This window comes from Budorcas taxicolor, chromosome 10, assembly GCF_023091745.1.
Source record: "Budorcas taxicolor isolate Tak-1 chromosome 10, Takin1.1, whole genome shotgun sequence".
Lineage (NCBI taxonomy): Eukaryota > Metazoa > Chordata > Mammalia > Artiodactyla > Bovidae > Budorcas > Budorcas taxicolor.
Window position 1 is genome coordinate 32,069,753 of NC_068919.1, and position 15,377 is coordinate 32,085,129.

The following is a 15,377-nucleotide window of genomic DNA, read 5'->3' on the forward strand; positions in this document are numbered from 1 at the left end:
GAGGTCGGGGACCCCTGCCCTAGAATGTACACTCCATGAGAGCAAATATCGTGACTGTTTAGTGTACTCTGTCTCTCTGATGCTTAGAACAGTGCCTGGAATACAAAGGGGCTCCTTCAACAGCTTCAGTGTTTGTCAAATGAATGAGCAGTTAGCTGGCTACATGATGGGATTAGACTGCTGGCCTTAGGACTCAGACTTTCTATATTAGTTACACTTGGGCAGTGAGAGAGCACAGTCTACCAGAGAAGTCAAAAACAGGGGCTACCCCATTCATACGGCCCAGAAATCAGATCCATTCAACTACTGCTGCCAAAGGGAAGACATGGCCATGAGACACACATACCCAGCTAGGCTCTTAAGTCTCCATAGATGGTGAGAAACCGTTGCCACCCAAACCACTGTGACATGCTGCTCCGCCCTCCCCGTGTCAACAGCAAAGTCATGAAGGTTCTGAGAATCTATTGCACAGTTTCACTGGGGAAAGATTGGACGCTTCAGCAGCTAACTGCCTAGGGCAGAATCAGGAAGATCACACACAACAGAAGGGAGGTGGAGTTTATGGAAGAAATGGAGAGTAGGGGGAAACCCAGGAGGCACAGCAAGCCAAATTATTTACTTCTACTTGGTTTTTCTGAGACCTATTTAATACTAAGATCTTAATATCTAGAGATTCTTACAGACACCAGGCTAGACAGAGCAGAGATTACTTTTCAGAGAAGTTACACACCTACACCCATGTCCATAAGCTCTTTAGGAAAGCAACTGGGCCTGGAGCAGAAAGGGACTTAAGAACAATTGATAACTATTGATTCTTATTGTAGCATATAAATTCCAAAGGATTCTGTGTAGGTGAACTATCTCCGAATATATCTGTAGCAGGATATATGCTGAAATATCTAGTATATACTGTATTCTCACTGCATCCTTACTGAGGCATAATCAGATCATGAGCAGAAAACCAAAAGGCTGAACTTTGTCATGGTCAAAATGTGAAGTTGGTGGGGAGAAACCAGTTAATTTTGTTTCTGTACTTGGGGGCTCTAGGCTAGTTACTCTATTTCATAAATGGATCCATTTCCCCAATTCATTAGATACATCTCTGTGATATTTTAGGGAAATCGACAATGGAAGAACAAAAGGAAGATCAACTAGATTATGAGTAAGTAATCATAATTATGCAAAGCCATCCAAGGACCAAGGTATGAAGAAGGGCTGCTGTTGATGTATTCCTTCATGTCCTAGTCTTCCTCTCTCTCCATCTATTATCTATCCATCCCCCACTGCATTCTACCCCAAGCACTTTGCCCTCCTGAAGGGATAGCGTTTATAAACTTTCGCTTCTAAGTGATAGCTATTATTAAATCCTTCCAAGATAGGACTTCCTTTTCCAAAATCATCCCTCATTCTTACTCAAAAATCTCTCTGCCTCACTAACTTGTTTGTGGCTAATTATTTAAAAAGCAAACTACTTAACTGATACAAGAAAAAGAGAAGTTTACTGAGAGCTTCCCATGTGCCAGGTACCCTTTCTAGACCACTCTAGTGTGAACCTTTAGTTTATTCAAATTTACTTCAAAAAGATGTTTGCATTCTTGAAAGCGTACACATGGATTACATCTGTTAACTTAATGGAGTGATTGTCATGGTACATTTTCAAGCTTTGTAGCAGGCACTGGAACAGAAGTTTTGAGATAAGAAGGAAGGGAAAGACTAAAGCCCTCCCTGCCAGTGGAAATCACTTGTGCCTCTGCATGAAGCCGGGCCCAATCATTAGGAATGTGCCAGCTATCTGGATAAAAGTACTCAATAAAAGTGGATGGCATGAGCAGATTCTGTGAACAATTTGTCTGAGAAACCAGTGCAGAGGGCTGTTTAAGGAAGCAAGACTTCTCCTGGAACCAAAGTAGAGATGCACTAGTATATCAAGCACTTTGGCTGAGAAAGCCGAGAAAAACCTCCCTTGCCAACCAAGTTGAGACTTACTGAAACAAACTGTAGAGCATGATTAAGAAATATAATTTCCTAAGAATGAAAATGGAAAACTATGTTCCCAGAAACAGCCAGGTTAATGAATGTAATGCCTTTTAGATATGCCCTTTAGTCCAAAGATTACTGACCTTAAAATAACTGGCCCTTGTTCATTTTGGGGACTGAGTCTATAGGTCAGAGAAAGTGGAAATCTTAAGGTTGGCCCAGTCAAAGAAGAACATTAACAGTTTGAATATGGACCTCGAAAGGGATATGCAGAGAATAGATGAAGCGAATCAGGACCTTCTCGTCAAAATCCACAAGAAAGAAGATGAGATTCAGAGGTGAGTGTTGGGGTTCCATGTGGAAAGTACTCAGTCCAGAGGATGGGATGGGAAAGAAGAGACAAAACTGAATTTTCCAGGTTGTTCTAGATATCTAAATCTTGTACAGCAAAGGTTCTCCTTCATTCTTTGGCATTTCTCTACAGCCCAAACCTGAACTACAGCAAGTTTCAAGGAGATTCCTAAAAAATTGGGTGATATTTACCTGAGTTGAAAGAACATTGAGGTATTTGACTTGGGAATTAGAGGAATCTTACTTTCTCTGCCGTGAAAGTGATTCTGAGTCAAAGAATCCAGGAAAGAAGGGTTTCCAACTTGAGATTCATATTTATGGTCACAGAGGTACCCTTGAAACTGATCTATGTGTTTTATCAGTTCTGAAACTGAGTTCCTCACAGTGCGTGCTTGTGTCGTCCAGGTTGGAAAATGAGATCACTCAGACCAGAGACCTGGCAGAGGATGAGGAGTGGGAGAAGGAGAACAGCACCACGATGGAAAGGGAAAGAGCCTTGCAGGAGGTGGAAGAAGAAACTGCCAGACTGGTAAGCAAGAAGCTGGGAAGTGCTATTGACCGGTTACATTCATCATCCTGTCTCTCATCAATCATCAGATAAGAGTTGCTCAGTCATGTCTGATTCTTTTTGACTCCATGAACTGCAGCACACCAGGCTTCCCTGTCCTTCACTATCTCCAGGAGTTTGCTCAAACTCATGTCCACTGAGTTGGTGATGCCATGCAACCATCACATCCTCTGTCACCCCCTACTCCCCTTGCCCTTAATCCTTCCCAGCATCAGGGTCTTTTCCAATGAGTCAGTTCTTAACATCAGGTGGCCACAGTATTGGCGCTTCCGTTTCACCATCAGTCCTTCCAAAGAATGAAATAGTCTTTCCTTTTTACATACCCTGTGTAGTCTACTCAAAAGTTGTGGCAGGATGTGACCATGTATGGAAAGGAATGTGTGGAGGTTAGGGTTTCTTTGGTAATATTTAGTACTGGAAAGCCCTGCGTGTGGGCATCTCTGCCCCCAGTAAGTTGGCATGTATATATTGAGATCAAACCACAGATACCTAACCTGACATTATGCAGTAAGATAGAGTACCTGCAGGAAAAATCACTGGAGTGAAATGGAGAAAAATCAACTGAAAAAAAAGAAAAAAGATGATGATGTGCACATGGCCACTTACACTCTGCTTCTTTCTCTCAACAGGAAAGGAAGAATGAGACCCTGGTCCACAGCATAGCAGAACTTGAAAGAAAGGTGGGCTAGGGCTCTTGTGTCCCCAGTGTTCCTGCTGCATGTGCACTCATCAGAGAGGCAAGGGAGCAAAAGTGATCGCAGGGGATTCCACATGTCAGGCCAGCCTGTGCTGGGGCGGTAACTGCTCTCCTGAGACTTAGCCCGATAATGTAAATAAATTCCACAGATCTTCCCTGCAAGTATCGATGAAAGAAATGGGTGGGGTATTCAGGATATTCAGTGATACAATGGGTTCTTCATTGTGTTATAAGGAAAAGGATTCCAACAGACATTTTGGAAGTGATTGGCTGGCAACTTTGTAGTGAGAATTAATTTTACTTTCAACAGAGACTTTTAAAAATACTTAATTCTTAAGGATTCCCTTTTCTTCATCTAGACATTCCTTTATCTTAACTCCTGCTCAGAATACAGTGGGCTTCCTATGTTTATGCTTTCTGACCCAGGTCTGCAGCCCAAATTTACTTTCAACAGAGACTTTTAAAAATACTTAATTCTTAAGGATTCCCTTTTCTTCATCTAGACATTCCCTTTATCTTAACTCCTGCTCAGAATACAGTGGGCTTCCTATGTTTATCATGCTTTCTGACCCAGGTCTGCAGCCCTGAGTAACCCAGCATGGATTAGGAGTTTGGAAAAGTACCCCTGTCTTGAGCAGATCTAGCTTTGATGATCAAGACTGGTGGGAAGAAATTGGAGGCAGAATAAAAATGTTTTCAAGGGTACCAAGTATCCAACAAAGGACCATCTCCTGACAGCTTTTATCAAGGCCAAATTACCAGCCCACACACACCAGAGAATATCTTTGTCTTTTTTTTTGGTGGGGGGGGGGGGGATGTATTTTTTACTTGTAATCAATTTTTTTTATTTGAAACTGTAGCTTACAAGGAAATCTCAAAAAGCAACAAAGTGTGAACAAGACAATCTAAAGGGAACCCCAGAAGAGTCAAAGGTAAATGGAAAAGCAATCTTGAATGGGTTTGGACTATGTGAGCAGGAAACAAGCCTTCAAGTTGAAACAACTGTCAAAGTTGAGATAAATTCTTTGTAGTTTTACCCATGTCAGGCATAAGCCTGGGCCATTGAGTGCTGAATTTTCCTCTGCTCTTAGTCAGGAATTTTGCTCTGAAACCATATATTTTGTTCTTTCTTCCATGAGGAAGAGCAGAAACACAAATACATATGTAACATTGGAGGCAGCTGAAGTCCCTAATTTAAATCAGGGCAATTTAATCAGTCCCTCCCAACCTCAGTTTGAAAATTGGCTAAGGTATGTGTATGAATTCATAGAGACAGAGCTGCTGCTGCTGCTAAGTCGCTTCAGTCATGTCCGACTCTATGCGACCCTATAGACGGCAGCCCACTAGGCTCCTCTGTCCCTGGGATTCTCCAGGCAAGAATACTAGAGTGGGTTGCCATTTCCTTCTCCAATGCGTGAAAGTGAAGTCACTCAGTTGTTTAGAGACCTCATGGACTGCAGCCCACCAGGCTCCTCCGTCCATGGGATTTTCCAGGCAAGAGTACTGGAGTGGGGTGCCACTGCCTTCTCTGAGAGACAGAGCTAGGATCTATAAATCTACCGTATGCTGGGAAATTTACATATCCTGTCATGGATCCAGTCTAGGAAAAGAAATCACTAAATTGGTCATACAAGTATCTAGTGAGTTTTACCTGCTAAGTAAGGTTATTTTGAACTGTGGTGTTGGAGAAGACTCTTGAGAGTCCCTTGGACTGCAAGGAGATCCAACCAGTCCATTCTAAAGGAGATCAGCCCTGGGTGTTCTTTGGAAGGAATGATGCTAAAGCTGAAACTCCAGTACTTTGGCCACCTCATGCAAAGAGTTGACTCATTGGAAAAGACTCTGATGCTGGGAGGGATTGGGGGCAGGAGGAGAAGGGGACAACAGAGGATGAGATGGCTGGATGGCATCACGGACTCGATGCACGTGAGTTTGAGTGAACTCTGGGAGATGGTGATGGACAGGGAGGCCTGGCGTGCTGCGATTCATGGGGTCACAAAGAGTCGGACACAACTGAGCGACTGAACTGAACTGAACTGAAGGTGATTGTATGTGTGCTAAGTCGCTTCAGTTGTGTCTGACTCTTTGCAACCCTATGGACAACCACGTAACTTCCTCATCCACACCAAAGTTCACACTCTTGGCCCTTGTTGTAACCTCTGCATGGAACATGTTTCCTCCAGATCTCCATTTGGCTAATATTTATCATTTAGACTTCAAGTATCATCAGAGAGGCCTTCACAAACCACCTATAATAGCTCTTACTCCATCACTCACTCTCAGCACACTTCTGTGATTTGTTTCTTTCACAGCACTTATCGTTATCAGGTTGACTTATTTGTTGTGTCCCCCACCTAGAATGCCAACTCTGTGAGGCAGACAGCCTGTCAATCCTGCTCATCACTGTATCCTCAGTCCTCCCTTTGCCCTTTCCCTGTCATTCCAGTAGAGTGGCCGACATAAAATGGCTTTCATCAAATATTCAAGGAAGGAAAAGAGGAATACAGGGAGGAAGAGAGCAGTGAGTAATGAATATATAAACGCAAAGGGGATAGTGACGTTTTCTAAGAAAAATAGCTAAGGAAGAAGGAAGCTAAGAATTGAAGTTTAAGGGCGAAGGGAGCACGGATGAACGCTCAGTGTATTCACCAGGCAGCTGCACAGGATGGTTTGACTGCTCTCCAACAAAGAGATATCTGAAATGTGCCTGACGCACTTCAATCACCTGTGAGATAAACTTTGTGATAGCATTTCAGAATGAAATTCTGGTTTTGCCTTGCTGAGTTACCAGCCTCCTTTCCTGTCTATAGGTTAAGTTACAACAACTGGAAGCCTCCTGTGCGGACCAAGAGAAGGAGCTGGCCAAGGTAACCACAAACTTCAACATTACTTCTCCCAAAGGAAGGGAAATGTGATTCTTGGTCCAACAATCTAACACATTCTTCAAATGATTGAGTTATAATAATGTTCTTCTTCCAAAACTACATGGGATCAGGAGGATAAGAAGGAAAGGAAGATGAATACAGTATTCTAGGTTACCTACTATTTAACATTTCTACAGGATACATCCCATAATGTCTATTTTCCACAAATTAGTATCTGTTCTTCTCCCAACTGTCCCCAAATAATCCCCATGGGACTATAAAGTATATCCTCAGAAAATGAGTTTATATGTACAAAAGACATATTTAGAAAAAAACAGAAGCCTACATTTGGGTCTTGTACACAGGAGGAAACAAGTATACTATTGTTCTTATATAAATTCCTGAGAAAATTTAAGACTAATAAATTTTGCTTCCCAGGTAATAGAAGACTATGCATTCGTGGCTCAGCTCTGTGAAGATCAAGCTCTCTGCATAAAGGTACAGCCTCTCAGTAAAGAGATAGCAAAGGGTTTGTTCAGGTACACAGTGAAATGGAAATAGGTTTTTCAGAGAAGACCATTTGGAATAATTTTAACTCTTCAAGGTGTCACTCCAAAGGGACTTTACAGTCTTTGACACTCTACCACCAATATCATTCTTTTGCTTCCCTGGTCTCCCAGCCCCTAGTGCCTTTAACTTAATGATGAGCACTTTTCCTATTTATAATCCCAATTATTCCCAGGGGCCTGTCCAATGGTGAAATGTAGTGAGAGATTAGTAATGGTGGAGTGAAGGCTAGGAAGAAGGAAAAGTGGCAGTGGGAATATCAAACATTTATGTTATAATGTAATAATGTGTGTTTATTATGATTAGAAAAAGCACATGGCTTTAATTAGTAACTGTGCTTTCCTTTATTTCTCTTTGAAGAAGTACCAGGAAACTCTGAAGAAAATAGAAGAAGAACTAGAAACTCGGTTCCTTGAGAGAGAAGTGTGAGCTTTGGCAAACAAAGGAACATCCTGGTTTTAGTGGTAACTCCATCTCAGCCTGGGTCAGAGCAAACATCTCTCTGACTAATTCCAATTTGGAATTGCAAGAGCCCTGACACCACATATCTTTCCCCTCCATAGTGATCAGGTCACCTCCACCTATACTACACCAACTTTATCTTTTTTTTAGGGCAAGATAAATGAATTCATATACTGTTATTGTATAAATACACAACTTTTTTAAACAGCACCATTTTCAAGTGTATACACAATATGATTATAATAAACCAAATTTAAAATGAAGGTCCTTTTCCCAGCTTTCTTAAAAGACTCTAGAAATGCATTTCCCTTCCTAACTTTATCATATTACCAATTATTTGGGTTTATATTAAGGCCAGGAACATGTGCCTTAAGAAGGACTAGTGGTCACAAACATTTCACAGAAAAGGCCTTATAATAATACCATCCTCACTTATCCCAAATATATAGAAATTAAACCATATGGGATAGGCATGACACTAACCTTCAGACACCTGCTAAGGCTATCATATTATGAAACTCAAACTGTATACTATTATACTATATACTATATTAAATAAAAGAAAAGCCCCCCCCCAAAAAAAAGACTCCTTAAGTTTGTCAGAAGAGTTCAACTCTCTTGTGTCCGATTCTTTTGAGATTCTATAGACTGTAGCCCTCCAAGTTCCTCTGTTCATGGGATTTCCCAGGCAGGAATACTGAAGTGGATTTCCATTTCCTCCTCCGGGGAATCTCCCCAGCCCAGGGATTAAACCTGTCTCCTGCGTTGGCAGGCAGATTCTTAACCACTGAGCTACCTGGGAGACACTTAAATTCTTTAATTTAAATCAAAAACTTCACTTCAATTTCTTGACCCTCTTTAGAAGTTAAATCTTAATTCAATCAAGAAGTATCTCTATTTATTAAATATTTTGGAATCTTAGGATGAAGAGAAAGAGACCCAAACTGCATAAAGCCTCTAACTAAGCAGGCACACACGGTGGCCTGGTGTCCAAGGCACCGGGACCTGGAGGCTCTCACCCTTAAAGGACACCTTCAAGTCTCCCAAAATCCTTCCTGAGTACTAGGTATGGCTTGACTGCTAAGCTAAGTTTCTAAACCAAGACTATTCAACAAAAATTTATATGCTATCTATTAAGTATCCACTAAGCCATTTACTGAGTACTTGAAAAACAGGTAATATGACTGAGGAAATTATTTTTTAATTAATTTAAATAGCTGCATGTAGCAAATGGCTACAATAGTGGACAACATAGCATTAGAATATAAAACTATTTTAAAATAACCACCATATAGTATGAATCTCCATGTGCACTTTATCCAATCTCTGTCTTGGTTCTTCTACCCGCTAGGTCAAAAGTTATGTGCATGAACTCCACAAGCAAAGAGTATAACAGCCAAAATAACAAGGTAAGTACCCATTCCATCTTCAGCTTCTTCAGCATCACTGCCTTTCAAAGGAGTTTCCAAAATTACTATAAGCCACCAAACATCTATCAATCTTCCCATATGCATTTCCCAAGAACAGTGCTAGATGTAATTTCAAAGCATTTCAACCTTAAACCAAGAGGACACTGGGAACAACTGTTTTCCCTCCTGATGCTGCTGCTGCTGCTAAGTCACTTCAGTCGTGTCTGACTCTGTGCGACCCCATAGACGGCAGCCCACCAGGCTCCCCCGTCCCTGGGATTCTCCAGGCAAGAACACTGGAGTGGGTTGCCATTTCCTTCTCCAATGCATGAAAGTGAAAAGCAAAAGTGAAGTCGCTCAGTCGTGTTCGACTCTTTGCGACCCCATGGACTGCAGCCCATCAGGCTCCCCCATCCATGGGATTTTCCAGGTTTTCCCTCCTACAGCCATGCAAATGATGTGTTCTCAAAGAAACCAGTCCAAGAGCAGAGAAAGCTTAGAGTGGAAGCAAGAAGGAACAGTAGCTGAAGGCGCACTCTATGGAGAAAAGGCCAATATATACACCACTGCTCTGCACCAATCACAGCACTCTTTCCTGATGATCCCAGCATGGTCCTGAAGCTTTCACTGCACAGAATGCCAAGGGCACCTATCACCATCTAACCAGAGCTGGCCTCTGAGTTAAAACATAGGAAGCAACTGTTTCTTTATGATACAGCTTCCATGTTTGCACGTCTTTAACATCATGATGTTAGAGCACATATGCAAAGGTCTGAAGGAAACCGATGTGGACATAGAGCACCAGACCTCTGGGCCTGCTTGGCATCTTATGGCAGCAAGTACATAGATAAATCTTACTGGACTTGAGCTGTAATTTATATTTCCTTTAGAACCAAGGCTGACATTCATCAGGGATTTTATACTGTTGAGATATACAGTCTTTATAACCATAGAAAGGAGAAGTCATCTCTTCTTTAAAAGCACATATCAACAATTGACAATTATCCTTCGAGTCCTCCGGATGTTTGAAAATTTATGAGACTGTATGACTATAGTTCTCACTGTTCTGAACAGGTTATTCTGGTTTCAAGCTGATATATTCCATGCAGCAAGCGAAACTCCTGAAATAAATGAAGTCCACCTCTCTAGAACCAAGCTTGGCATGCTCCCCAGTGTGTCCCATCATCTAATCCCAGTGGCTCATTAATTATTCTTTGTGGCCACCTATCAGAGAAGCAACAGGGTGTATTCCTCAAGATTATGAGTACCATGAGATGGTTCAATTGCCTACGAGGTCTGAGCAATCCCTGTGGAGAGGCTACCTGAGCAGGTGACCAGCTCGCATGCCACTTCATTTCACTCAAGCTATAGAATCAAATTTGTAACCCAGAAAGGTACTTTCTAATTCCAGTTCTGCAAGCCTCATTTCCACAGTTTTAAAATGTGATCATACTTTCTCTTCCTTTTTATCTCACAAGGAAGTTAAAAGGAAAATAACTGAGAAAACATTTGGAAGAGAAATGTCATAGAAATCCAGAGTATATCCTCATCTTTACATTTTTATAGCTTTCAAGTTTTATCTCTAGAATAAGTTTGTGTGGTTTGTATAGCCTACAAACTTCTCAAAGGGTCACTGGCTAATCCAAAGGTAAGGGTATAGTTGAGAGAGCCCAGGAAGTAGACTCAGAGGACCTGGGATCCAGGCCTGGTCCTGCCACTTACTAGCTGTATGACCTTCCCTTTCTGTCTTCTTTCTTTCCTATCAGAATATCAAAAGGTGATGCAGTTGCATATATATGCATATGTGTGTATATTTATATGGGTTTCCCAGGTGGCTCAGCGGTAAAGAATCTGCCTGCCAATGCAGGAGACACGAATTCAATCCCTGGGTCGGGAAGATCCCCTGGAGGAGGAAATGGCAACCCACTCCTGTATCCTTGCCTGAAAGATCCCATGGACAGAGAGACTGGCGGGCTGCAGTCCATGGGGTCGCAAAGAATCAGACATGACTGAAGGACTGAGCATACATCCATACATCCATATATACACACATGTATTTGGCTTTGAAAATTTCATCTCCTTTTGTGTATGAAAAAAATCTGTAAAATTTCATCTAAAATAACATTTAATTAACAGCTCAGTGAATATTATTTGGCAGTGATAATAGCCTCCAGATACTGTTTATCACTGTCCTTTCTTCTCCTAGGATAACTCTCTCCAAAAGAAGAAAGCAGGGTTCTGTAAAAGGTAAGTAAATATCACTGAGTAAACTTCCCAGAAAACTAAGAGTTCTACTTGGCTACTCTGGCAGAGAACAAAGTCTAGCCACACAACCACACACACACAGAGTCAACTCAACAATGACTGCATTTCTCAGTCAATGTTATGACTTCCTTGTCTGAAGGTGATTACCAATCTCAGCTTTCCAGTATTAGAAGCCAGTGGCCTAGCAGTAATTAGAAACAGGAATCTCATTACCTAGAAGAGATGTGGTAAGTCTCTTCTTACTCCTTTTTCCCTTTAACACTTTCAACTAGTTTGATGTGTCCGGTTTTCCAGTAACATCAGTAGATTAGAAATGGGGAGATCCTTCTGTGGTTCATAAGCATGATGGTTGGGTCTTTACACTATTGCATGAGATATGCCTCCCTCAAACTTTGCTACATCAGCATACTACCTCTTAATGTAAAAAACAAAAGTAGGGAGAGAATTTCTAAAGGCAAGGATACCACTGCCTAACAACAGATAAAAGGGAGAGAAAATGATTATGAAAAAGAGATAGCAACTAACTGTATCCAGCACACAATAACTGTTTAAATATCTTGTTAATACAAATAAGAACTCAAAATTCAAACAACTGAGTGGATATTAGCCCTTAGGGAATAACCATCATTGCAAAGTAAAATTAGTATTGAAGCCCCTTCATTTTTAAGAAAAGGTCAAATTATGTTCAATATGTTTAAGAAGGCATAGAGAAAGATAAATTTAAAGTGGTATGACATGTGATTTAGAAAGAGTCCCATCAAAATGGTTAACATAAAATTATTGGTGCTTAAAGTCCAGCTCCAACTGTCTGGAAAATCTGCTTAAGAGGGATACTCCTTCATACCAGATAAGTGAAGTATTACATATTTCAGTATCCCTAAATGCATGTTCCCAGAACAACCAGAAGAATCTTCCCTAGAACTCCTAGGCCACCTTCACCAATAATTCAGAAACAAGTGCCCAGCATGGAATTGCCCACATGAACTCCTAGGATAAAAATTGTCTGCCTTAAAGAGAGTTAGTAGCCTAAAGAAAAGTTAGTAGCCTAAAGTCCAGCAAATCTACCTTATCACATCAAACTTTAAATGTCTTTCCTCTTGTCCTGATCCACATCCTTGGGACACTGGTATATGTGTGCTGATAAGAAAGCAAGGTGGTTCCTGAGATTGTCCCTAGGCATGTCCTTCCAGAGATGTCATCCCAGACCCTTCTCATGAACACGGTATCCAAGGAGAGTGGTGGGAAGAGGATTGTAAACAGCTTTTGATTCTCATTTTGACCAAGATCCTGTACTAGAATGGATCTTGTCACCAAGATTAACGCTACAGGAAAACTTCAGAAAACTGGAGGGGAAGGGCTGTTTTGACTGGTGAGTGGAGTTGAACAGTGAATTTGTCCTGGGGCAGAATGTAGCCTGCCACACCTTGATGAGAGTAATATAATATAGCAAAGGAAACAGGGGAGGTTTGCTCATGTCAATCATATTAAAATCACAAATGCAAAACAATCAGTTAAAAGAGAAATCAAGACTACCATAAGGATATTTATAGCAATATATTAGGAAATATTAAAGGTAACATGAATGAAAGAAGAAAACACTAAGATCATGGATAGCAGGCCTTAATATCATAAATATATCAATGGTCTCCAACTAATGAATAAAATCAATTCAATTCCAATCAAACTCCCCCAAAGATTTTTCATGAAATTGAATAAAATGACAACAAAATATAGCATATATGCGAGCGTAAAGGGTCATATAATGACCTGGACGATTTTAAAGGAGGGTTAAGGAGTGAGAAACGTGTCCTTTGAGATGCCAAGACTTACTAGGAAGCTACAGTAATTACGATGGTGTGATGTTATCACAGGAATAGAAAAGTCAACCAATGGAATAGAACAAAGAGCTCAGAAACAGTGTACATACAGAAACTTGATCTATGGCATTGATTATATGTCAGAGGGGAAAGAAAGGATTGATTGTTCGATATATATGGCGGGGGAAGAAATGGGTATCTGAGAAAAAATAAGATTGAATCACTACTATACAGCATAACAAAAATCAAGCCCAGATAATTAAAGATGTAAATATCAATTTTTAAAAGCTTATAAACACAGTATTAGTCATCTATTGCTACATAACAAATTGCCCCCAAATTCAGTGACTGCAAACAACAAACATTTTATCAACTCACATTTTCTGTGCGTCAGAAATCTGTGAGCTACTCAGCTGGGTGGTTCTAGTTCAGGATCTGTTATGAGGATGTAGTTAAGATGTTGGCTGAAATTACAGTCATTAGAAGGCTTGGCTGAGGCCAGAGGATCTATTTCCAAAGGAGCTTACTCACACAGCTGGTTGTTGGCAGGAGGTCTCAGTTCCTCATAACAAGGACCTCTCCAGCAGGCTGCCTGTGTGTCCTCACAAACTCACAGCTGGCTTCCTCCTGAAAGTAAGGAGGAAGCATCAATGCTTTTAGTACATAGCCTAGGAAATCACACACTGTCACTTCCATGATATGCTGTTCTTTAGAAGCAAGTCATTCAAGTCTGTTCCATACTCCGATGGAAAGGAAGTTCTCAACAGGAGGAGTAACAGAGAATTTGTGGACATATTTTTAAACTACCATAAAGATTTAATAGAAAATAGTATCTTTTAGGCCAAGGGGTAGAGAATGACTTTTCAAACAATATACAAAAAGCATTCATTCTAATTAAAGGAAAGGTTGATAAATTAGACTTTATTAAAAATAAATTTTGAAAAAAACAACTTTTGTTCTTCAACACCTTAGAGTAGGTGAAAGTTATAAGCTAGAGGGAAAATATTCAAAATATACACAATGGCAAACGACTGATATCAAGAATATACAAAGTTTTCCTACAAATTAATAAGAAAGGCCCAAACAGCATAATAGATAAATGGGCAAGAGGAATCACTTAAGACCATAAACACATGGACAAATGTCCAGCTCCATCGTTCATCAGGGAAATGCAAGCTAAGACCATAGTGATATATTACTTTATACACATTTGGCTGGCAAAAGCTTTAAAATCTGACAATACCAGATGTTGAAGAGGCTGTGGAGCTGCAGAAACACACCCTGCTAATAGAGCATAAATTGAAGCAAAAACAATTTTCCAAAATAAAAACAAACAAAACCAGATACCTTTAAATAGTGATAATGCTGAAAGATAATTAAACATGGTGATGGGAGAGTAGCTGGAAGACCAGCATATGGGAAGAGGTTGCCTTTACAAGGGGTTGTTAGGAGTAGAGACATTTCAATATCGAAGAATCAGACATGCATTTAGGTATGACTGTTTTGTTCCAGGTTTTCTAACCTCTAGTTAACAGTTTCTCGGCTTTCTCCTTCCAGGATTTTTCAATATTCCTTTTTCACCACGCTGTTTTTCATCAGACTGCTGGGCTACTTGTTGTTCCATTTAAGTTTTATAAATCCAGATCTCTTTGTCAACATATTGCCCAAGATACTGAGCAGGAACGTCTTGTGGAAGCTAAGATGTTTCCTCTTTCCATGTCTCACACTTGAGACAGAGGACGTGTTACCCCACTGATCCCAAGAAATATCCTTGAGCAAAAGAAGACAAGTAGCATCTGAGCGATAGACTAGGAGACGCAGAACTTGTGGAGGGAAGAGGTTTTCTTAAGTTTTTCCCTTGAGGTTTGCCTACTTCATTACCATTCCACCTTGCACTGTCTTTCCAAGATTAACCTTGTCCAGTAAAGAGCTCTGTCAATGGATTCCTGTGGCTATGTGGATAAGTGAAATAGAGCCAGAGCATAAACAGAGTAGACAATTCTTAGAATAATATCAGAGATGCTGAACAAAATTAGAGTTGATCACTTCTGGTGAATCTTAAAAATTTAAGACACTGGATCCCTGCAAAGCAGAAGATTGTTCATTACTTATATTAGAACTCTTTGGTTAACAATTGCCTTAGTTTAGGTTAATGTATAAATCGATAACACAAAAAAAAGTATTGCCTCATGGAACTAAAAATCCGGGCCTCCAGGCATGGCTGGATCCAGAAGTCTGAAAGCAATGTCAGTGGAGCTTCACCTCTCTCTCTCTTCTCATTGAATGGGCATTTTCTATTTAGCAAGAAAGTGAAAGTGAAAGTGAAGTCACTCAGTCGTGTCCGACTCTTTGTGACCCTGTGGATAGCAGCCCACCAGGCTCCTCTGTCCATGGGATTCT

The 15,377-nt window shown here is 40.6% G+C and overlaps 1 protein-coding gene and 1 non-coding gene across 2 annotated transcripts; both read left to right on the forward strand.

The window, feature by feature from the left end:
• Nucleotides 1-1,127: 1,127 nt before the first annotated feature.
• TMCO5A (transmembrane and coiled-coil domains 5A) lies at nt 1,128-14,733 on the forward strand. Its single transcript, XM_052647195.1, has 11 exons — nt 1,128-1,162; nt 2,166-2,315; nt 2,734-2,857; nt 3,526-3,576; nt 4,454-4,525; nt 6,404-6,460; nt 6,896-6,955; nt 7,385-7,449; nt 8,838-8,895; nt 11,102-11,142; nt 14,535-14,733. Exons 1-11 carry the CDS (start codon nt 1,128-1,130, stop codon nt 14,731-14,733), a joined length of 912 nt encoding a protein of 303 aa, XP_052503155.1.
• On the forward strand, nt 11,482-11,580 carry LOC128054908 (small nucleolar RNA U13). The gene has a single exon (XR_008200054.1). It is a non-coding gene; the product is annotated as a small nucleolar RNA U13 (small nucleolar RNA).
• Nucleotides 14,734-15,377: the final 644 nt, after the last annotated feature.

What these genes read in the sequence shown, in the direction of transcription:
- TMCO5A (XM_052647195.1), top strand. Translation starts at nt 1,128, where the DNA reads ATGGAAGAACAAAAGGAAGATCAACTAGATTATGA. An exon ending in AAGAAGAAACTGCCAGACTG is followed by an intron (nt 2,858 to 3,525) that starts GTAAGCAAGAAG and finishes TTCTCTCAACAG; the next exon opens with GAAAGGAAGAATGAGACCCT. An exon ending in ATAACAGCCAAAATAACAAG is followed by an intron (nt 8,896 to 11,101) that starts GTAAGTACCCAT and finishes TTCTTCTCCTAG; the next exon opens with GATAACTCTCTCCAAAAGAA.